We start from the raw sequence: 23,568 nt of genomic DNA on the forward strand, positions 1-23,568 counted from the left end.
GTGATGTCTCCAGCCAGATGTGTGCAGAAATTAGCTCCTTTGATAATTGTCCAGAGAAATTCTCTAAATGTACAACCGTTCCATGGAAACAGGATGGGCACCTTAAACGTGGAAAACAGCAGTTATCGAACCTCTTAAAAATAAAATACTACCCTAGACTCTCGGAGCCTAATACATTTCGACCAATATCATTATTTCCTTCTGTGTCTGTCCTGCTCGAGAAAGTAGTCTTTCAACATCTACAAAAGTCTGTGGAAAAGAATATTGGTCCTTTGCTAGGAGGTCGGGTTTCACCCAAGGAGAAACATGGAACTTGCAGTGGTTCCAGTCTTGGATGGTTCATAAAAATGAAGCATGCCACCTGTCTAGCAGCCTTTGACACCCTAGATCACGATATTTCAATGACCAGACGATCAGAAATCTGGATCACTGCCTTATACTTGCTAAAATACTTCCTTCCAGACCTCAGCAAAAGATCCGTCCTCCGCCTTATTATCACTCTGGAACAATGAACTACAGGGTCTCACACAGTTCACTTTTTTTCCTACTGATTTTCAGCATTTATTTGCGGCCTCTTGCAAAAATGTTTAGAAAAAGGGGACCATTTTTTCTGTTTCCTAACGATACACACTTCATTGTAGTCCCTTCATTTCATTTAAGAGCAAACAGCAGTCCCGAATCAATTTTATCTTAGTCTGTCACTAGCTGTTGTATGTCAACAGACTCTGTAAAATGAAATCCCACCAGGGCGAAAGTGTTCTTGACAACATCAAAAATAACTGTAAATGAGTGGTGATGGTCTTCCATTAAGGGCCTCTACCATCCACATCTGAGCTGAAACTCGATTAAGAAACATATATCAACTCTGATTTAGGGCTTGAGACTTCTGTGTCTATGGCCACTAAAAGCTGCTTCTAGCAACTGAAAACCTTGCATGCTGTAATGACATTTCCTGATAAAGAGCAAAAGGCCAGAAGTATATATTTCCATTAAAAAAAAAAAGAAAGTGGTTGCACAGAGCGCATCAACATTTTCCAAATGAAAAAGAATTGTACGGACTGACCCATGTCTGCTCACAAAATCGCGAATTGCGGTGGCACAATCTAACCTACGAGTTCTCTTGCATATTGCAACTTACTGCCATTGGATGGGTCAGCAAACCACCATGTCTGTGATCGCATTAAACTTTTTTTAATATGCAGCTCGTTTTCCTTTAAGGAAAAAGAAAACTGGGCTGCATTCCTTTTCTAAATTTACCTAAAGTTTGTACTTCTATGTTTGGAGGCAGAGCCTTCTCGGTCATCGAAGCCAAAACATGGAGTACCCTTACTTCTAATCTCCGTAGCCAACCTTCCATAATCCAGTTCAGAAAATTCCTTCAATGTTTCAGTTTATAGTCTTTTACCACCAAAAAACCTCTGGTGTTCCATACATACCCTAACCATAACCATGTTAGTTAGGACTGTTTAATTTTAATAATTGAAGACTACTTGTTAATGCAACCGTATGAAAGTGGTGCACAGGGCAACAAGATAATGTTGTAAATTCACGTTTTTTTAATCTTATTATAAATTCCGATATGTAGGTGGGATAGGCCGCTAAAGAGAGGTGGCGGTCTGGCACTAATAAATCGCAGAGAATTAACAGCTACCTGCAATGTCGTCCCTACCAACTACTGCAAGGCATTTTTAGTTAATATAAGCAGGCTAAATCAGAAATTGTTTAATGGAATAATCCTATCCCGACCACCTGGGGCAAATAAAAATAAATTCCTACAAACCTTCCAAGTATTATCTGAACATAGCTTGCTATCTATTAATTTCTCTATTCTGTGAGATTTTAATTTTCACCAGCAAGCAACCGAGGTTAAAGATACTGCCTCTCTGTTGGCTATCTCGAAGTCCTAGGACTAAATCAGCTTATAACCGAGACAACACACTCAGCAGGCCATATTTTGGATGGTCTTTTTACCAATAATCCTTCCCTAAACGTTTTATAAAGTCTCTCCACAGGTATGGTTAGATTATTATGTAATTATTTTTGAAAGCCCAAGTAGACCGTACCAACTACATAAAACTGCTGAACCCATTCTAAGCAGGGCCTTGAACAAACTTAATACTGAGACACAATCTCACACATTGGGTCATAATCAACCCATACTCCCCTCTGATGCAGAATTAGCATCCAACTACTATTCGGATTGGCTGTCTGGCACTTTTCATGACCTTGTTCCCTCTAAATCCACATATTCTAATAGAAAGGAACCATCAGCCCCTTGCTTTACGGAAGCCCTGTGGCTACAAAAGCAATCCTGTAGAAGAATAGAAAGGAGTTGGGGGAATCAATATAACATGCAAGAACAAAATCTCCTACAAACGGGCACTAACTAGGTATAAAAACCTCATCAAGCAGAAAAGTAATTATTATACTTCACTGATTGAGAAGGCATCCAGTTCGACCAAGGAACTTTACCAGGTGTTCACTAAACTCACATCGACTCCCAAGAGCAATGACACCAATTATTGTCAACAGTTCTGCGACACCCTAGCGTGCATCTTCCACAAGAAGGTTAATGAGATCTTTAATAGATTTGAGAAGTCTAACAACCTACCTAACAGGGAGGAGACAACTCATTCAACACAAGACTATCCTCCTTTATCGGAATTTACGCCCACCACTCTAGGTCAAGTGGCAACTGTCTTTATGAAAGCCAAATCAGGGTCCCCCTCTACCCCTGCCTTCCCAAGATACTTAAATTAACACCAGACATAATCTCTACGAATTTGTCTGATATCTTCAATACAATGTTTTCAACAGTTGTTTCCTTCGGCTTGGAAACAAGCCTCCATCCATCCTCTTATTAAAAAAACAAAAAAACAAATCTTGGCTGCATCAACCTCAGCAACTATCGTCCAATATCACGTCTTCGGCTCCCTTCTAAAATAGTTGAAAAAATTATAAATATTGAAGTATCCAAATTCTCTCAGGATAATCAAATCCTGGTTCCAACACAGTTCGGGTTTAGACCAGGACACAGTACTGAAACCACCCTGGTCAAAGCAACGGAAGAGGTACAGATTGCATTCGACATAGGGGGATCTACAACCCTTATTCTTCTTGACCTATCGGCTGCGTTCGATACGGTGGACCATAAAACATTTCACTGTTTAGCAGAAATAGGGTTCAAGGACAAGGCCCTTACCTTGCTCGCCTCCTTTCTCTTAGATAGGAGACCAACCTTAGCACTAGGTAAATTTGAGTCAACACCCTATTCTTTACCTCACTCTTAACATTTATGTATCCAAGCTGGCTCCACATATCAAAAGTTTTAATCTGGATCTTACCTCTTACGCTGTTGACACCCAATTGGGAGTCACAGCTTTTAACAATGATGTGTCTGGACCCCAAAGTTGTCTAGACTGTATCAAAGCAGTCATCTGTTGGATGAGCAGGCACTCTTTGAAACTTAACTTGGGAAAACAGAGGTCATTGTATTTGGGAATCATTCTCCCTCCTAGTCCCTAAGCTGGTGGCCAGGTCTTCTGGGTCAACCCCCAATTCCTATTCCCAAAGCCAAAAACTTAGGAGTCATCATCGACGACAAACTCAATATCAGAATCCAAGTTTAATCTTTGGTATCATCATCCTATTAAATCCTCAGAATGATCAGAAAAATCTTGCTCTACATCCCCAATAATTACAGGGAAAATGTGATCACTACATTAGTCCTCTCAAAATTGGACTATTGCAACAGTCTTTATTTCAATTTGCAAGGAAAGCATGCAAGTAAGCTGCAATTAGTGAAGAATACTGCAGCCAGATTGATCTTGAATCTGACTAAATTTCATCCCATCTCCCACTGTCTTCAAAAGCTCAGATTCACAGCCGGGTAAAATGTAAAACCCTTTGCTTTGCGCATATAGGACTCTACAATACAGGTCCAGAATTTCTAAGGAACGCCTTCCGATGGTACATCCCTAATTAGACCTTTATGTTCTGCAAAGTTCAAAACTCTAGTGATCCCTAGAATAAGGAAGGCTCACTGGAGAGGTAGGAGCATCATATTCTGAACAACAAAGCTATGGAATAGTCTTCCGGCCTAAATAAGCTATTCCGTCATTGTTCGTTTTTAGGAAAGAGATCAAGACTTGGCTTTTTAACAATTAAGTGCGCCATCTTAGCATGCTTAGATTTCAGTAGCACCAAGACACTCGGGTAATTGCGCGCTTGACAAATTCCTTTAACATAACATAAATAAGCTTTGCTGAATTTGCTTTATTGGTCTACCTTTAGGTAACTATGTAGAAATGAACGTATTTTATGGAGGCAATTTCTTTTGTCTTTACTAAACGGATACACCCTCAGTATGTTCACAGTTTCAAAAACAAGTATGTAGTGGGTCAATCCTACAACATCCAGGTCATCCCACTTGACACAGGCCTTTTAAAGGGTCTCTATAAGGAGCGCAACCAACTGTGGCTCCAACGTCCTGTTTTCCCAAAGAGGTCTACTGAGGTTTGCTTTTAGTAATCGGCTTAGTGGCAAATGCCTGTGAGCATTCGAGCACTCCATAAATCACCAAAGAAAGTAGATTTGATTCTTCCACGAACAATGTTTTAAAAACTCCTATCCAAAAACAAAAGTCCCTTTCCACGAATGAGATTCAGTATAGCGAGTGTCCAATTAGTAAGGAGTGTACATTTGGGTAGGATGAACGAAAGACATTAATGGAGCTCACAGTCTGATAAAGTGATGTAGCTGGTGCATTTCGGGCATTTCCTCTTGGATTACGGCAAGATTTTTGGAGGTGTATTACATCTGGGGACTAGACTAGAACGTGAGGAGCAGGAGGTTGATGCTCGTCATTTTCTTGTCACAAATCTGATTTTTGCCTCCTAGGTAGCCATCGGTTTAGTGTTTTTATTTCAAACGTTAAATGGAATCTAGTTATCATTTCAAAGTTATAATCTGAAATAACAAATCTAGCAAGAATTTTAATGTTGGGGTAGTCCAAAAGGTGCTTTGTCGGAATGTAACCTTTACTTCGTATGACACTTACTCTTCAGTCTTTCCAGCGCAGGTAAATGCCATGCAGGTTAGTGATTCCTTGTGTTTTTTTTACCTTTACCACGTATCCCTTTACCTCAGGGGACATTCTTCCGCAGGTAAATGTGTGTGTAAAGGTAAAGGGAGCTGGTGGGAGGGGGGCTGGAGTGATTTAAGGGTGAGTAGTGGAAAAGGGGGGAAGGGACGGTTTTAGACTGAAGGATGAGTAGTCGGAAGGTGGCGTAAGGGTAATTTTAGGGGTGGGTAGTACTAAAGGGATTATAGGTAAATTTAGCCCTAACAGTGAATATTGGTAAAAGGGGAAATGGTTGAGTTTTAGGTAGTTTAAAAAAGGGATTTTGGCAAATAGCCCGCAAAACAAATTCCACAAAAAAGGGTGGTTTGGGTAGTCACCCCACTGAACAGCCCACAGGGTAAAGGCATGAGTTGTAAAGTTCTGTGGGGTATTTCAATGCTTTGTAAAGGTCAACCTATTGTAATGTCACTGAAGTAAAGGTATGCAGGGTAAAGACTCGCGTTGTTACATTTGACGTCTGATGTTCCCTTTCTCAGCTTCAGAATGTAAAATCCCACAGCCCCAGGAAGCCACAGAGCTTTTTCTAGTTTTAATAAAAGCAGCATAGGTCCTATCATGTACAACAAATTGGGATCACCCATTGTACTAGCAGGCTTCATATTGGGATTTATGGTGTAAACTGTAAAAGTGTTCATATATAATCAATTTGGAAGGTTTCAAATTTAAAGATTGTGTCAAGATAATAAGCTATAAAAAAGTTGGATGCGCTTCTGTTGGTATCCAAGTAGATACCCTCTCATTCCACTCACTAGTTAAGTCTGGACAGAGTTAGAGTGGGTACGCTGCAGTGCAGCCCCTAGTAAAGCTTTGTCATTACTGTGATGTGCTGCCAGAAAATCTTTCCCAAGCAGCCTCTTTTTCAAAACGTGTGGAAAAACTCTGGCAGAGCTAGAGCAGGCACACATTGATGACTCTTATTTACGTTTTTTTCACTTGGTTATTGAGGTCATAAACTTCAGGATAACTCCATCACTGAGGGTCAAAATCACTTCCTGGAAAATATTTCCTTTGTTTATCTTCCATTGGATGTATTAAAACAAGCGTCTGCATCATAGCCTTTCTGGCAGGTCTAGCTTCTCCCTAAAATGCGCCTCCTTCAGAGGCTGGTGTAGAAATACTGTTACTTCTCCAGTACTTTGGTAGCCTTTTCACTGTCAAACCAAACGTGTGCATTGGTAGAAAGTACCTGATTTGTAGCTCAACAGGTGGCGGTTTGGTCTTTTTCTCCATTGTTCTTTTTGTCCTGCCCTCCCTTGCCTCAAGAGGAACCAATGTGAGCAGTGACGTTCTTGAGTCAGAGCTAGCTCCAGGTAAGACCATCTCTGGCAACTCTACAGGCTGGCTCTGTATCATGGAAACAATGCAGCGAGGTCCTAATGTGAATATTGAGCCAGATCTAATTTGATCATGATTTAAATAGCATCTGATGTTGCAGAGATGTAAAACATTGCTCTTTGGACAATCATTCGATCGTCTGCAAGCGTGAAACTTCCTTTCTCTGTTTCCTACCTTTCTTGTAAGCCCACATTCAACTAACCCTGTCGTGTCCATACAACTTGCAATTCATAAAAATTTAGCAGGTTTGAAGTGGAAACATAGATTACCGTTTCCTCGAATTGATAGAACTATTGATGCAGTGTTCCACCTTCAGCCTTGGCGCGCTGGCTTTGAAGTAGCCCCAAGCGGAGTGAAGTCATGAAGTAGGACAGACCGGAGAGGAGTTGGCCTAACGGCTAGGGCGGTCGACCTCGAATCTGGGGAACTGGGTTTGAGTCTCGGCAATGACACTGCACATCCTGTGATTTTGGGCAAATTCCTTAATCTCCAGGTGCCTAACAAAAATTAATGTGTCCTAATGTAACGCAACTGGTGCTATGTAAAGAGCTCGGATACCCAATTTGGGTCAAGTTCACGCTATATAAAACTCTATATAAAAAAAATATATATATGTGGGAATATCCTGTTACACATGCCTCTGAAAGTGCCTTTTTTCTTATCTAGGTCAGCCATTTTGATCAATCCCTCTTTGCAACCTGTGAAGTGCTTTGAAAGTCCATTATAGCCTGGACAATTGCTAAATGCGGGAAAATGTTGAATTTTTCCGGCTGTTTATAATTGTCACATTAAATAAATAAGTTGGTATTGTGAAGTGCACTAGGTACAAGATAATTTACACCAGATTACCAGTTATAATAGTGTAAATGAGTGATACTAAATGAAAAACCAGTTTTGACTGTTTCATGAGTGCCCATGTCTCAGTAGATCTCAGGGCTCTGTCTTTTAGACCAAGAAGTAACTTCTCCAAGTTAAGAGGTCTCAGTCATAAACATACATGTGTAAAAGGCGTCAAAGACACTTCTCTTAGACACTTATCTAGTCTGACTCCTTTCTATAAAAGTCATACAAGTATCTAGTGTCGTCATTGGTATATTTTTGTGGCTTTCTGGAGAGAGTACCTGAGAAAAGTACATTGAAAGTAAGTAAGCTGAAATATGAAATGTACAGCTTATATTTTACCCAGACAGCCAACATGAACACTACCTCTTCTCATTGTAGGCATGAACTGCTCGAAGAAGCCCGAAGGCAAGGTCTACCGTTCGCACATTGGGATGGCCCTACTGTGGTGGTATGGTTAGAGGCAAGTGATTGTTTAAATATTTCATCATATTTTTTGCTCTAATATAACTGCTGTTACCATTTTCCTAGTAGGTTATCACACTTATATTTGAAGTGTACAAGGACACGTTCTTTTCAGCATCTATAAATAAACCAACCTATGCCAACACATGTGTTTTGAGACTGTTTTGCTCTAAACAGTTTTTTATAGCAAACCTAAAATCTTGTGTTCATCTCTTACAAAAATATTCTGTACCCATCAGTGTATGGTCACATGATTTCTCCATCCGAGCTGTGGGACAGGTATAGTTTTAAGAAATAGTCTGTGCAAGTTTAGTCACACTTTAGTGTCTTGCAAATCTTTTTTTTCTTTCTGCATTCCATGTCCGAAAGGTTTTATTTAACATCTTGACTGATGACATCCAGGGTCATTTTAACTTTTCCTGCTTATAAATGTATATGAGAAACATGATGTAGAAGCTTGACTCTTTTCTGTTCTTGAATCATTGGTAACATAGTAGGTGAAGAAATTCTGTGTTCTAGCACTCGATTCATTTGTGTAAGTAACTAATATATTGTCAGACAAATCTGTAAAGTCATCAGCTTTGCAGGGTATGTGCTTATTCACCTTTGGTGATATGAGCCGTTTTGTTAAATTATTTGTCAGATTTCAGATATTTGAAGATGGCACATTGGGAAGGCACAAAATATTTTTCATTAGTCTAGCGTTCTATTTTGAGATCCCTATATTCCTCTTAAGGAATTAATGTTGGTCTTCATGTAATTTTGTGGTTGTTTGAACACTTCTCTGTTAGGCTGGGATTTTGAGTGCGAAAGATACTTTCATCTGTTTTGGTTATTCCTGAAGGGAATCCCTTGAGGCAAGTGAGTTAAACCATGGTGGCTCTTGTGTACAGATTCAAAACCCATCGCCCACCAAGCTACCGGTTTCTGACTGTTTGGTGCACCACGCTAGGTGGACTACGGATGGCTATGGCTTTGCTACCCATAGCATGATAAATGTTATGGGTAGCAAAAAGTGATGGTGTATTGTCACTTCAGTCATTTATGTAAAATGTAAGGCCGTTGTGTATCCGGAACATCTGCATTCTCAGATCGTGTATGTCCTTCTGTTATATATACACTTCCCTATGCCATTTGGTGAAGTTTTAGATCCCTTGTAATGTTCTTCAAACTATCAGTAGTTAAATCACTCCGGTATTCTTCAGAAGGATATAGTTTCTTCAAATTTTCATTTTGTTTCGGAATGTGTGTGCAAGCTTTGCAGTTTTTCAAGCATGCAGCCTTGTAGTTTTTCATATTGATGTATCAGTCTTGATTTTTAGAGTAATACTTCTATCGGTAATTCATGATCCGGCATCCGCTGATGTTATAATCTTTTCACCCTGCGACATGTTTCATTAAGTAGAAATTGGGTTGTTGGTTGACTGGGTTGTGAGCCCTGCTCGAGCAGCTACCACAATCTTTGTCAGGATGAGGCACAAGCCAACCCTAAATTAACCTACGCTCAACCCTCTGGTAGCTTAGCACAAAGCAATCAGGCTTAACTTATAGGCAATGTGTAAATTATTTGTGCAACACTTGAAACTGTAATAAAGTGAAAACACCACATAAAAAGCATCCCACTCCATCTTAAGAAAATAGAACTTTTTTTATGAAATAAAACAAGACCAAAACAACATCGATCCAACCAGTAGAGCTGGAGATCAGCAGTTTCAAAATTTTTAGGAAACGTAACACCAAAAAGTACAAAGTGACAACTCTGGAGTTCTAGTTGCACCAGAACTGAACAAAGTCACAAGTTCAGGCCGACCGAGATAGAGTACGGGCCAGCTACAGGGTCCCAGTTAGGCCTGCTGAACAGAGTACATTATCCTGGTTTGCAGAGCATTGCGAGGATCCGCATTGAAGATGTCTCACACAGCCCGAAGCGATGCGTCTGTTCTGAGATGCGGTGAGGCTGCGATGTGAGGGTCTGCGTCAAGGATCCTGTCAACGGGGTTTGCGATGAGAAGTCTGGCTTCTAGGTTGCAGCTTGTAGTCTGGGCGATGCATTGGGACCGAAGAGCTGCGAGACTGCTATGCAGAGATGCGAGGTACTGCGCCAAAGATTCATTTCACAGTGGCAGCTCTGACGGGATGCAATGTGCGTCTTTGAGGCAGCTCCAGTCCATGCAGCAATGGCGATGCGTTGGTTCTGCTCAGGTTTGCGCCACGCAACAGAGGAGATGCATCTGTTCCGTTGGATCCACGGTGGCTGGCAGAGCACCTTATGCCCACTCCCAAGAGTCCAGGACTGGGGTGGCACCACTTAGCAGGGTAGACTCACAGATGGCAGAGACCATGTGCAGGTGAAAGGTTGTTGGAAGCTGTTGTGCCCTACATTTTCTGACACAACATCAGACTCCAATAGTGATCACTCCAGTCACGACCATACCGGTTTGGGCTTTAGTGCACAACCGTCTACCTCAATCCAATCTTTTCTCAGGACGAGGCCCCAAGCCATAGAGAGGACCAGGGAGGAACATGAGGAAAGGATGGCACAGGAACCGCTATACACGAGGATACAGACAGACATGGAACCAATATTACGAATGGTAGATTCTTCTCCTAGTAACTCAGAAATTATTATTATTATTATTATTAGAGTTTATATAGCGCCTGAATCACCCCCGAAGGGGTATCTCTGCCCCCGTGAACAGACGTGAAAGTACTGGCACTATGAGAAGCGTCTAGAACAGAAAGGTTTTCACTGACTTTCTAAACTGAAGATGGTCCGGACGCTGCCTCAGTGTAATAGGGATCAAATTCCAGTGCCGGGGAGAGAGATACGAGAAAGCTTTCCCCCCCCCTGTCCTAGACTTGTTAATCCGGGGAATTTTGACAAGGAATTTGGAGCTAGATCAAAGGTCTCTTAGGGGAGTATATTGGTAAAGTTTCTCCGCAAGGTATGCTGGACCATTGCCAAACACCGCCTTATGAACGATGCAGCAAACCTTGAATTTTATTCCAATCTTTAATTTATCATCACATGCAAAATCAAACTGAATTGAAGGTTCTTAGTTCTGGCTTGTTTTTTTTGTACCTTCACATAAAAATTATGCTTTTACTACTATGATGGAGTTATTCCATTTCTTTAGGTCTATTAGACTAAAGTACTATTTTTCTGACGACCCCTAATTTATCTGTGCCAGATGCCACTGGACTTCACTCTCCCTCTACATTGGATCCTGCTTCCAATATGTTTTAAGAGATTGTAAGCTTTGAAAATGTAATATTAATAGAATATGATTTGCTATTGAAAGAACAAAAATATGGAAATACAATCTGACCAAATCTCAAAACATTGCATTTAAAATGTATCAACTCACAGAGAGATTGTAATATCTGTCGTCAAGGTGGAGGCATAGTGCTGCAGAATAAATTTGTCTATTTCAATAAAGCTCTACGACAACTTAACAATCCTTTGCATTATAAGAAGCTCAACAGCCAACATAAAAAATGACATCCTTCAACTAACCACTAATGAGATGTGGTTGAGACAAAAAGAATTTGGAGTGTTTAAAGAAAAAAGATTATGTGATACCAGCCTTTTACACTTTACCCAAATTCATAAGGATGACAGGAAACCACTGGGACCCCCTGTTGTTGCAGGGTGTTAATCTGTTCTCCAACCTTTTGCACAATCTCGACTTTATTAAACCCTTTGTTTCCCTTCCCAAATCCTATACTAGGGACAGTCTTGCTGTGATTACACAGATGGAAGGAGAAGTCTTCGAGGAAAATCATGATTTCCTAGTTACTATGGACATAGAAAACCTATTTACGAACATTCCACAATGTGAAGCCTTAAAGACTAGATTGTATTCTTGAAACCGTCCAAGACCTCATCAAATACCCACAAGTTTCATCATCAAATATGCCAAAATAGCACTAAAGTGGCACTACTTCACTTTCAATGGGGAGTTCTATGCGCAACTAAAAGGTGTGGCAATGGAAGCAATTCTTAGATATAGCCAACCTCTGTGTGGCAGCATTTGAAGAAAGAACCATCTATAATTACAACAACCCTTTCAAAGATAACATTGGAAAATAGTTACACTGCATTTATGATCTGGAGGGGATCCTTTGCTTAATTATTGAAGTTTCATCAATAGTTGAATAATCAGAATCTACAGTTTTCTCTAGAACACAAGTAATTCATTAATTCTGTAGATATAATGATCACAAATGGTTCAGGCACCTTATGCACATGCCTATATACCAAACACTCTGCAAAAAATACCCTGTTGAATTACAATAGTCATCACCCACTGAATCTTAAAGACAGTCTTCTGTTTGGGCAATTTTTACGATTCAACGTATTTGCACCCATATGGATGACTATTGTAAAGAAGCCAAAGCTACTATCTAAATTGGTTTCCTGGGGGTATCTTTACCGTTTTGCTTAATGTTTCCGTATTCAAATGTTACAAGATAATAATTTCTGTTTCTGTTTTTCTTAGTTAGACCTTTGTGTAGCCTTGACTTTTTGTTATTGAAATTGTTAGCGTTCTATTATTTAGGGATGGTGTGGTATTTGCTTTGCATCTGTCTACAGTGCGCACTCCGGGAGACGGGCCTCTAATGAATACACGTTGTTGAACGTCCCCTTTTTGGCTTGTCTGTCTTCACTTTGGAGGACGGCTCTGTCGGTTCAGTTATTTGTTGCTTTCTACAATTAATGGTTTGTTCCCTTTTGTGACCTCTTGGTTCAGTATTTGTGAGCTTTTTAGCAATGTTTAACTTTACCTGCCCATTTCAAGATGTTGTGATTATGTGGCGCACAGGGGGCAGAGACTCCCATGAGCATGCAATTTTTAGCGTCCTTGCTCTGACTCGTTCACCAAGTTCGACTCCGGGAGGTCGAGACAGACTGATTGATTTGTTTTACTGCTGTCACTGCTTGTAAGTTTTTATTTTCTTGGAATGTGCATCTGCCCCATAGAGTTGCATGGAAGGACCAGACAAGCTCGGATATATTTTGACCTCTGTTAATGTTGGTAAGCTTCTGATTTGGTATTGGTGTTGGTTACACACATGGACCACTTTCTACTTTTTCTAATTAGGTGTTTCCTTTGTTTTCATCAGATGTGAGTTTTTACCGCCTGATGAGAATTATACTTGTTTTAAATGGCACTAGTGAATACACTTTTATTTGTGTTTTCACTTATTTAGAAGGTTTGAAGGCACCTTGATGTTCTAGTTTATTGCTTGTTTAATTTGGCTGGAAACAGCCGGACTTGTGATATTATGGCACATCGTGCGTGAGGGTCCACATTTTTGTCTTTCTCTGGTGTACCAATTTTTTGGGATGTTTTCTTTCTTTTTAGTTATCTTGGGGTTTAGTTCCACTGGGCCATTATATCATCTTTTGTGTCCTGATAATGGTCTCCTGGATAGTTTTGCCTATAGAGACCGAAACGCCGACAGATCATCAACTCTAACATGCACAAACGACTACACGTGCATGTGTATCTTTTGGTGAATGAAAATGGACTACTTGTTACTTAAGCATATTTTGTTAGATTGATGTATTGTTCCACATTGATTACTCTGTACAAACAAATCCTTCAGTTAGGTTAGTGTGCTTGATGACTTTTTATAGTATTAAAAAGGAACCTTTTTGGAATTTGTGATAGGACATATGCATTTTCCTATTCTTTAATCTCTAGTAAATATTTCGAATTACAAAAATGACATGTTGGTATGCCTAATTAGAATTTGTATTTTTATTAATTTGAGAAGAGTTGGATGAATAGACTAACCTAGTAAGCAATCAAATAAGTACATAAGTGACTCCTTCAAGAATCTTGTGTTTTGTTAAATTCCTAAAAGTGACATTTTCAAAATTGTAATTGAACATCCACTTCACTAAAAGTTAGGACTTTTCATTACAATTCCAGAGACACTAAACCGGAACTAGTCATCTGTTCCCATTTGGAAATTACACTAATGCAATGTAATAAGATATGTTATCCTATAGGAGAGGTAGGCCTTGCAGTAGTAGAAAACGAATTTGAGTATTTTTCACTACTAGGACATGTAAAACTTAAAAACATATGTCCTACTTTGTTAGTACATTGCACCCTGCTCTCTGGGCTGTCCAGGACCTACCCTAGGGGGGAAAGGAAGGTTTGAGTCTGGTAAAAGATTTGCTTTGCCAAGTCGAAATGGCAGTTTAAAACGGCACACACTCAGTCTACAATGGCAGACCTGAGACATGTTTAAAGTGCTACTTAAGTGAGTGGCACAATCAGTGCTGCAGACCAACTATTAACATAGGCAGGGACACTTTATTAGGGATTTCAAGTAAATTAAATCTGCCTATTGGATATAAGACAATCTAACAGGTTTTAGATAGAGACCACAAGCACTGTTTAGCAATGGTAAAGTGAGCAGAGTCCTAAAAGCCAACCAAAACAAATTTAGCAAAAATAGGAGGAGTGAAGGAAAAAGGTTTGGGGATGACCCTGCAGAAAAGGCCACTCTGCGGGTGGGAGATGTAGATGTTAGCAGTAATTGTTGCTCATGAGCTAGTGCAATTGCATGAGAAAGCAAACGTTGCGGAACATTTTCCAGGTGCTTATGCCAAATCTTCCCATTCAGCACAAGACAATTCTTTCCAGGTGTGTGTGTATGTAGTTTCTTAATCCTGTAAGAAGTGTGGCTTCTAACATAGATACTCGATTTTATCTGCATGCCAGTCTCTGACCTTGGCAAGGAGAGTGGAGGAAACAGTTGGAATCCCAAGAGAAGCTGCACGAAGAAATGTTGAAGGTTACTTTGAAGAGTATACCACTTATGACAGCTAGGTGTACATAAAGTTAATAAGAACTCCTGAGACCACTGACAAGACCTGCATCCCTGTGCATCTTCTAGGGACATGCCACCTCTAGGTGGCTGGGTCTTCTGATCCTTGGGTAATTCCAGCATCCTGTCCATCAGTTTATACGTGTTTCTGTCAATAATCCAACTCTATTAAAGTAGGAGCTATAGGTACCTTCTTATATATAATACTAATGATCAGGCCCAGCTTCTAACTTCTTACTGATACTACTTACAAATTCCTTGAATTTTACAATAGTCTTATGTGTTAGCAAAAAATGAAAAAAACGAATTTACAGATTGGGATTCAACGCTGCATCAGAGCGAGATAGAAGTCCCTTCAAGTGCTGTTACATTTGGTTCATACAGTCATTGCTGTAACTCTTCAAGGGCCTCTTTTCTGACATTTTCCTGTTGTCCATAGTATTATTCTTGCCCACCAGATGCTCGGTATCAATTTGTCCTCCTAACGATTAGTTTTTAGGCAACTAATCTGCTCCTCCCAAAATGTGTTTTCAGGGTTTTACCAGATGGTAGCAAGCAGAAGTGCTGATTAGAAAGTTTGAGTGATAAGCTACGCCTGTCCTCAAAGTGCTCTGCAATCACCTTTATAATGATTCAAGTAAATAAATCCAGTTTTACATATGGGTGTTAAGTCAGGGAATAGTTGATTGCTGCGCTCTATATTGAGGGTCTTATATGTTTGAATTGTCAACAGAATTGTATTTGTTTAGCATGTTTTTATGCGATTCATATATTAAATGTCTTCACGTTGTAAGCTCGCTCATCTGCAACTCGTGGCAAACTGCTATCATATGAATTATCTGTCTTCCCATCTTTCTTATTTCCTCAGTGAAGTCTGTTTATCCGGACTTAAATAGTGTATAGTAAGAACTTGACAGCCTAGTGTCTCAAATCTATTTTCTTGCCTCGTTTGACAGCTTTGGGTTGGAATGCCTGCCTGGTATGTGGCAGCCTGTCGAGCAAACGTTAAAAGTGGAGCTATTATGTCTGCATTGTCGGATACTGAAATACAACGAGAAATTGGAATTAGTAACCCATTGCATAGGCTAAAGCTGAGACTTGCCATTCAGGAGATCATGTCCTTGACCAGTCCTTCGGCGCCACCCACATCGAGAACGGTAAGAGTAATTAAGGAAGCGTTGAATTCCAGAACTATTATTTTGTATGTATAGTTTCAGGTTTTAGAAGTCCATTTGCTTAGGGTTTTTGACTTTATAATTGAAACAATCATTACTTTGATAATGCTTGTAATATTCAAGAGATGAAAAAATATGTGGCAATTTGTATTGTATTTAAATGGAAGTTGCCAGTAGACATTTTCTTAATTGAAATGATTATTGTAGTGGCAATTTCAAATCGCCAGTTTTGTGACTATAGTACCAATTTTAAATTTCAATATTAAAAATTGGTCTGAAAAAAATGTTGTAGACAATTTTAAAGTATTAACTTCTTAAGACATAGGCAGAACGCTGGTTAAGTCTCCGTATTCCGGCATAAATTTAAACCAGAAACCCGTTTCTCAAAAGTTTTTTTTAATCTGAAATATGCATTTTGTTCTAATGCTCATTTGGTCTATAACTCACTTTCTGATAAATGACGAGCATCATTGGCACTTGTCTTTGATGCACCCAATATGACAGCCTGCTGCTTAGATTTACTCTGCCATGGTATCTTCTAATAGCCGCTCAATTGTTAGCAGATTACATACATTTTTAGTAGCATGCTTCAATCGATGCAGTAGGGGGGACAAAAGGCTCAATGTGCATTTGATGCTAGGAAGGCTAGGATAGGCCTAGTCTGCACTGCCTTTTTAGTTTTCATTTTTCCCGTGATCGTACAAGGCTCACTGGTTGTTTGGCTTCTGTTTCAGCCTTACACAAATATTTTATGGTGTTTCTCACTCTGGTTTGTAGATGCCTCGTTTTTTTAGTTCTATATTATTTGTCCTTGAATACATTATCAATGGGAAGGTTTGTAGCTGGTTGTAAAACATTTAGGGATTCCTTAGCTTATAATTCATGTGTGTACCTGCTGCTTTCCTTGTGTTATTGACATAATTCATTATTTTTCCATTTGTGATATTGACTACACTCTTATCAAGTTAAGTAGTTCTTCCAGGAAGATATTATCCAATTACATATGTAAGGATGTGTATTATTTGCCACCTGCTACAGAAACAAAGAACTAATTTCACAGGAGATTAGGGTATTGCTTCATGGTGCATAGAAGGCAAGTGGTACTAACCTCCTTATGAATTAGAAGTCAACAAGAATACTCAGTCTTACTTTCTTTTAGGTGTGCATGCTCTATTCTGACTTTAGTCTGTCATGTCTAAATGACCCTCAGATTCCAAAAAACTCCTTAGCCGTCCTTCTTAGTGACTACTTCCTAAGGGGAAAATAGTGTTATTTAAGAGCTTAAATAGAGCGCACTACTAATTTATGCACACCCAGGAGCCTTTGGCGCTATGCTAGTTTTGAAGGTGGTTTATAACTGCTTTACGAGACTAAAGGTAGTTGGTTTTCATGTGCATATAGTATCCGTGTATTCCACAGCTACCAGTTAAAATTAATTGCCTCCTTGCAGAAGTGATGTCTGAGTTTCAAATAATTGTGAGCACATGGGCACCTAAAATGAAGGGCGTAGGTCGGGAGAGTAGGGTGTAGGTTGGGAGAGATGGGTGTAATTTTAGCATTCGAAATTTCCAGAGCTGGATCTAAACCATATTTGTTTGATACATAAACTGTTCAAGCAGTTGTGCTCCAATGGCCGGACAGTAGAAAAAGTAAGGATTTCAGTTAGGCCTGGGCGGTAAATTCCGCTCCGCTCGTGGAATTTGCGGAATTTGGGCAATTCCGTGGAGAATGCATAATTGCAGAAAATTCCGCGATCCGTGGCATTGTTGTATTTTTTCCTTGTTCATGCTTTCAAAATGCATGTTCGCGGGAACGACGTACTGGGATCCCTGCATTCGCTGACGAGTTTTCCTATCCTTTTGCGTCCGGCCGTGCGATCCTGCCGGAGGTGTGCGATCGCGAACATGTCATTCGGATGCTCAATCAGACGTCCGCATTCGCGAACAGGAAACACGCATTGCGAGCAGGCGGGACAAGTGAAACAAGGTGTCCGCAACCGCATGGGAAAGGTCACAAGATATGTGTGTCGCCCCACCCCCCCCGAGCACGCAAACTGCGTCCCCGAACAGGAAAAACGCATCGCGAACGGGTGGAACAAGCAATTCCGCATGCTCATGGAATTCTGCGTAGCTTGCGGAGCGGTGCTTCAACCGGCAGCGAGCTCTTCGGAGCCCCAGCTGCCGTTTAATGAAGCCCTCACAGATATCCTTTTGGGAACCTGGTCCAGGCCCAACACAGGATGATTGCCCGAAGCCACCTCCCAGCGACCTCCCTTTCCTCTCCCAACACCCCACCCCCCCTGAGAGCTTGGTGGTCCAAGCCTCCACGGGCGCATTCCCTACCGCTCCACCTGATGGGGAATCCCAAAAAAGCTGGACCATCTTACGAAGATGTTTTCTTCCTCCAGCTTGGGACTGCGGTCGGTAAACACCGCATGTCTGTTGGGCTGTTACACCCACTCCATGTGGGATACGGTTGCACAAGTGCTGCCTTGCTCTCCCGAGCACTTGCCGAAGGTAAAGATGCAGCAAAGTTTACCATCCGCTGTGGGCTGGATACCTCTGACTCACTAGGCGGGACGATTTCCAAGTCAGTAGCCCTTCGACGCTACGCCTGGTTGCAGTCGACTGGTTTTTCGGGGATGTCCAATCCACACTTATGGACATGTCCTTTGTTGGCCATCGCCTTTTCGGCGACAAAGCTGACCATGCGCTGGAGTGCTTTAAGGACTATCGAGCTACGACCAGGTTTGGGCCCTGCGTAGTCTGCCTTCCGCCCCTTTCGTGGCTACGTAAGGGTTGCCTAGCCTCGTCCCACCCAGAGCCACAGGCCGGCGCAAGCTGTTGAGCCTCTGCGCTGCTGGGGACGTGGGAACCAGCGCTGTGGTTCTGGGGGCCAGCGGGCGGGCCAGTCCACCACAGCCCCCTCTGCAGCAGACTCCAAACCCTCCTAGTCCGACCTTTCAGGGACACCAAATGCCAGAGGGTGGCAGGATTCACCATCACCTCTCCTACTGGCGCACTATTCCGTCGTACAGGTGGGTTTTGCAAATAGTCCGACGGGGTTACTCCCTCCCCTTCTAGACTACCCCTCCATCCTTGCCACCTCAGCACCATCGCATGTCGGAGGGTCATCTGGCCCTTTTCCAACAGCGCATTCCTGCCCCAGAAGTAGGTCGTGGTTGCCATTCCCGCTACTTTCTGGTGCCCAAGAAGGACAAAGGCCTGCGTCCTATCTTGGATCTCAGGAACGTCGACCGCTTACTCTGGAAGGAGAAATTCAAAATATTGACGCTCACTCAGGTCTTGTCTGCCCTCGACCCTGGAGACTGGATGGTAGCGTTGGACTTGCAGGACGCTTACTTTGAGATCCCCGTCCTGCCGGCCCAACGGCGTTACCTGCGGTTAACGGTAGGCCACAAGCACTTTTAGTTTACCGTGGTGCCCTTTGGCCTTACCAGCGTCCCTCGGGTGTTCACGAAAGGGATGGTGGTGGCCGCAGCTCATCTGCGCAGATCAGGGGTTCCAGTCTTCCCCTATCTCGACGACTGGCTGTTGAAGGCTGGCTCACCCCAGACTTTCATCTCCCACCTCCGAACTACGGCCAACCTCCTGCATTCGCTGGGGTTCTCCATCAATGTGCTGAAGTCACACCTGACCCCCTCTCAGAAGCTCCTATTTATCGGAGCGGTTTTGGACACTACGCAATTTCGAGTTTATCCTCCCGAACAGCGAGTCCGAGATATTCAGGCTATGATTCCGATCTTTCAGCCTCTATCCCAGGTTTCGGTGAGGATGACCCTCAGGCTTCTGGGTCTGATGGTCTCCTGCATCCTGCTTGTGGACCATGCCAGAAGGCATATGTGGGCTCTGCAGTGGTACCTGACGTTCCAGTGGGCTCAACATCAGGGGAATCTGTCCGATTGCTTCCAGATCTCGGAAATGCACTTCACACCAATTGCAGTGGTGGCTCATGAACCAGGATTGGGTCGGCAGCAGATCCCTCTCCCTTACCCAACCATCACTTCTGGGATGGGGCATCCAAATGGGGGAGGCGGAGATCAGAGGCCTCTGGTCTCCGTCTGAGTCCGGGCTCCACAACAACCTTCTGGAGCTTCGGGCGATTCTTCTTGCACTCAAAGCATTCCTTCCCTCTGTCTGGGCAAGAATGGTGCAGGTGTTGTCGGACATCACCACAGCCATGTGGTACTGCAACAAACAAGGCGGGGTGGGGTGGTGAACCTTATGTCAGGAGGCACTCCGCCTCTGGACATGGCTGGAACATCAGGGCATATCCCTTGTGATTCAACACCTGGCAGGTTCCCTGAATGCCAGGGCAGACTAACTCAGCCACAGGTGCATGATGGATCCTGAATGGCATCTTCACTCGGAGGTGGTGCAAGGTCTCTTTCAGCAGTGGGGAAAGCCTTGTTTAGATCTATTCGCCACCGAAGAGAGCACGCAATGTCAGCAGTTCTGCCCATTGGAATTTCCAAGGCGGCACTCGCTAGGCGATGCTTTTCATCGCGAATGGAGTTGTGATCTTCTATACGTCTTTCCGCCTATACCACTTCTGCCCAGAGTACTGAAGATCAAGCACGACCAGGCTCAAGTCATTCTTGTGGCTCCAGATTGGGCACGAAGAGTCTTGTATCCCGAGCTGCTCAACATGACCATTGATCCCTCGATCAGACTGCCTCTTCTGGAGGATCTTCTGTCGCAGCAGCAGGGGACGGTCCTCCACCCGAACCTGTCCAGCCTCCACCTCCTTGCGTGGAGATTGAGCTGCGGCAGTTGACGTCGTTAGACCTGCTTCCCGCAGTCTGTGATGTTATCTTGGCAGCCAGGTGTCCCTACACCAGGGGTCTCCAACCTTTTCTGTAGTGAGAGCTACTTCTGCTCGAGGAAAGTCTTCCCGAGCTACTACCAAATGTTATACCTGTAAAATAGTGACTACACTATGACCACCCAAAGCAAGATTTTCAGTAGTTACCACCCAAGTATACCAAGTGCGGTTACCAGCAGAAATGCTGGGAAAAAGTTCTTCAATATTAAATGCCTCCCCTTGACTTATGAAGTAACATTCAAATCTTGACATGCCCAGTGGCACAAAAGACATAACCACAGCAGTACGTCTCCCCAGCTCCGCTTGAATTATCATTCACCAGTTTCTGAAAATGCAAATTTTTCGATCTAATACTACTTTCCACTGTGGGCAAAAAACTCATTTTTCCAGAAGAAACACCATTTTTGAAAACTAAAACTGCCTTTAAAATATCAGTTTTCAGTTTTTGAGAGATGCACAGTCTCAAAACATCAGCTTGTCATTATCATGTACTCCCATGTACAAATGCCTCATATGGACAGACTACTTTGAATTCCCAGGTATTAGTCATATGCCATTGATGCTCACCATTGGTATAGGAAACCATGGTCCTAGACTTCTTTAAAGCTACAATTCAGTTATGAAAACCATTCATTAGTCAAAGGGCATCCGGTACATATAGAATTAGCATTGTATCATTAATGTACCACCATTTTCTTTACAATGCAAACAAGTATATCTTCAAAAGACACAAAGGCACAAAATATCGCTCCAATTGTGACGGTTTGTTATTAGTTACTTTTATAACAGATCACCATGTTCAATGCTCCAAATAGAGAAAGAGGTTGCTCCAAGGGGAGTGTGAAAAAGGAAAGTGCTGGTGAGGTAGGACAGATATAAAGGAGGGAATCTAAAAGGCAAATTCAATAACCAATCAATGACATATTCTGGTATCCTTAGTAAAACTGGTTGTGGTTCATAGTGGCACCAGTTTTACAGATATGTCCCTTCTGGATTTACAAATATTCATTTCATGATTTTCTGATGACACACAGAGAACATTCATCTGTGAAAAGACAGGGCTGGGATGATATTAGGTACAGGCCCACTGGGGGAAGAGTGTTGACGTTTCGACCCAAGTGCAATGAGGGTAATTTGTATCCTCTGCAGGTGGGTCTTCCTCAGGACGGGGGGGGGGGGGGGGGGGCAGGTAACCTAGGGTGAGGTACAGTCAGGATGCAGCCCCTGAGGAAGACCCGCCTGCAGAGGATATAAATTACCCTCATTGCACCAGGGTCGAAACGTCGACACTCTCCCCCAGTAGGCTTGTACCTGATATCATCCCAGCCATCCTTTTCACAGATGAATGTTCTCTGTGCATTATCATAAAATGAATATTTGTAAATCCATAAGGGACAGTCCTATCTGTAAAACTGGTGCCACTATGAACCACGACCAGTTTTACTAAGGATACCAGAATGTGTAATTGATTGGTTATTGAATTAGTCTTTTGGATTCCCCTCCTTTATATCTGTCCTACCTCACCAGCACTTTCCTTTTTCACACTCCCCTTGGAGCAACCTCTTTTTCTATTTGGAGCATTGAATATGGTGATCTGTTATAAAAGTAACTAATAATAAACAGTCACTATTGGAGATATATTTTGTGCCTTTGTGTCCTTTGAGGATATACATGTTTGCATTGTAAAGAAAATGGTGGTACATTAATGATACAATGCTAATTCTATATGTACCGGATGCCCTTTGACTAATGAATGTTTTTCATAACTGAATTGTAGCTTTAAAGAAGTCTAGGACCATTGTTTCCTATACCAATCGTTACCCAGGTCCATGGACAATTGTGGGTTACCCCATTATATCATAATGGATGCTCACCATAGCACCACGGATGCCTGGATTATGCCAGTAATGCCCACCATTATACTAGGGCCACAGTTGTGCCAAGGCTGGAAACCAGAAGGATCAGGGATAAGACCACATTTCAGTCATGACCATTAATATGCCAGGAATATGTACATATAGGCCAGTCATGCTCAGAGTAGGTCTATGATGGCTGCCAGAATACCACAACTAGACCAACAATACTAAAATAGTCAAGGATGACCATTATTATGCCACTGGCACTATTATGTCAGGAATGGACACAATTATGCCAAATATAACACTCTTATGATGGGGCTAGCATATATATTTGGCGGTTCTTGGCACCAGGCACACACATAAAGGTTGATGATTCTCTTAATTTTCTCTGGTCTGGATCATACCCTGTTCTCTTCAGGTCTTGAGCTGATCATGCATCTAACTGACACATTTTCACTCTGACTCCTGCAGTCCCGCACTTTGGTGGGTCAACACTGATTACAGCTCAGGCTACTGCTGCCATACTTTTTTGATGGTGCACTGTTCACACACATGTTGTGACTGATAAAGGAGGGACTACAACATGGTCAATCTCATTGTGACTTCATTACATTGAGATTGGATACAGACTGTAATGTAGCAGGTCCGTTAAGCCGGCACAGTGTGTATTCGAGTGTTAGTATGAGTTACTGTGATAAGCTTGGCTGGCTGTCACTCTTAGGGTCTTGAGATGATCAGTGCTGCATTCTTTAATAGGCACCTACTCTCTGAAATTGATACTGGGCTTGACTTCACCTCAGAGAGCTACTTTGAAGGTACTGGCGCGCTACCAGTAGCTCCCGAGCTACTCGTTGGAGACCCCTGCCCTACACTAAGACGGTATACACCTGCAGATGGAACAAATTTGTGGCATGGTGCACAGCAGAGGCTGTGGATCCCCTTTCCACCCCTCTTTCTGAGGTTCTCTTGTTCCTCCTTTCTTTGGCCCAGCAAAGCTTTGCTCTGGGCACTCTAAAGGGCTACCTCTGGCCATTTTAGCCTTCCTTTGGCTTCCTGA

The 23,568-nt window shown here is 42.2% G+C and overlaps 1 protein-coding gene across 18 annotated transcripts in view; it reads left to right on the plus strand.

The window, feature by feature from the left end:
- PPFIA1 (PPFI scaffold protein A1) overlaps nucleotides 1–23,568 on the plus strand; it is a 775,827-nt gene that overhangs the window by 557,371 nt on the left and 194,888 nt on the right. For all 18 annotated transcript variants that reach the window (XM_085643557.1, XM_085643540.1, XM_085643545.1 and 15 more), the window contains 2 exons: nucleotides 7,700–7,781; nucleotides 15,589–15,789. In XM_085643557.1, coding sequence (XP_085499683.1) covers nucleotides 7,700–7,781; nucleotides 15,589–15,789 — 283 coding nt within the window. The remainder of the gene's footprint in view (nucleotides 1–7,699; nucleotides 7,782–15,588; nucleotides 15,790–23,568) is intronic.

Source organism: Triturus cristatus, chromosome 3_1 (genome assembly GCF_964204655.1).
Source record: "Triturus cristatus chromosome 3_1, aTriCri1.1, whole genome shotgun sequence".
Lineage (NCBI taxonomy): Eukaryota > Metazoa > Chordata > Amphibia > Caudata > Salamandridae > Triturus > Triturus cristatus.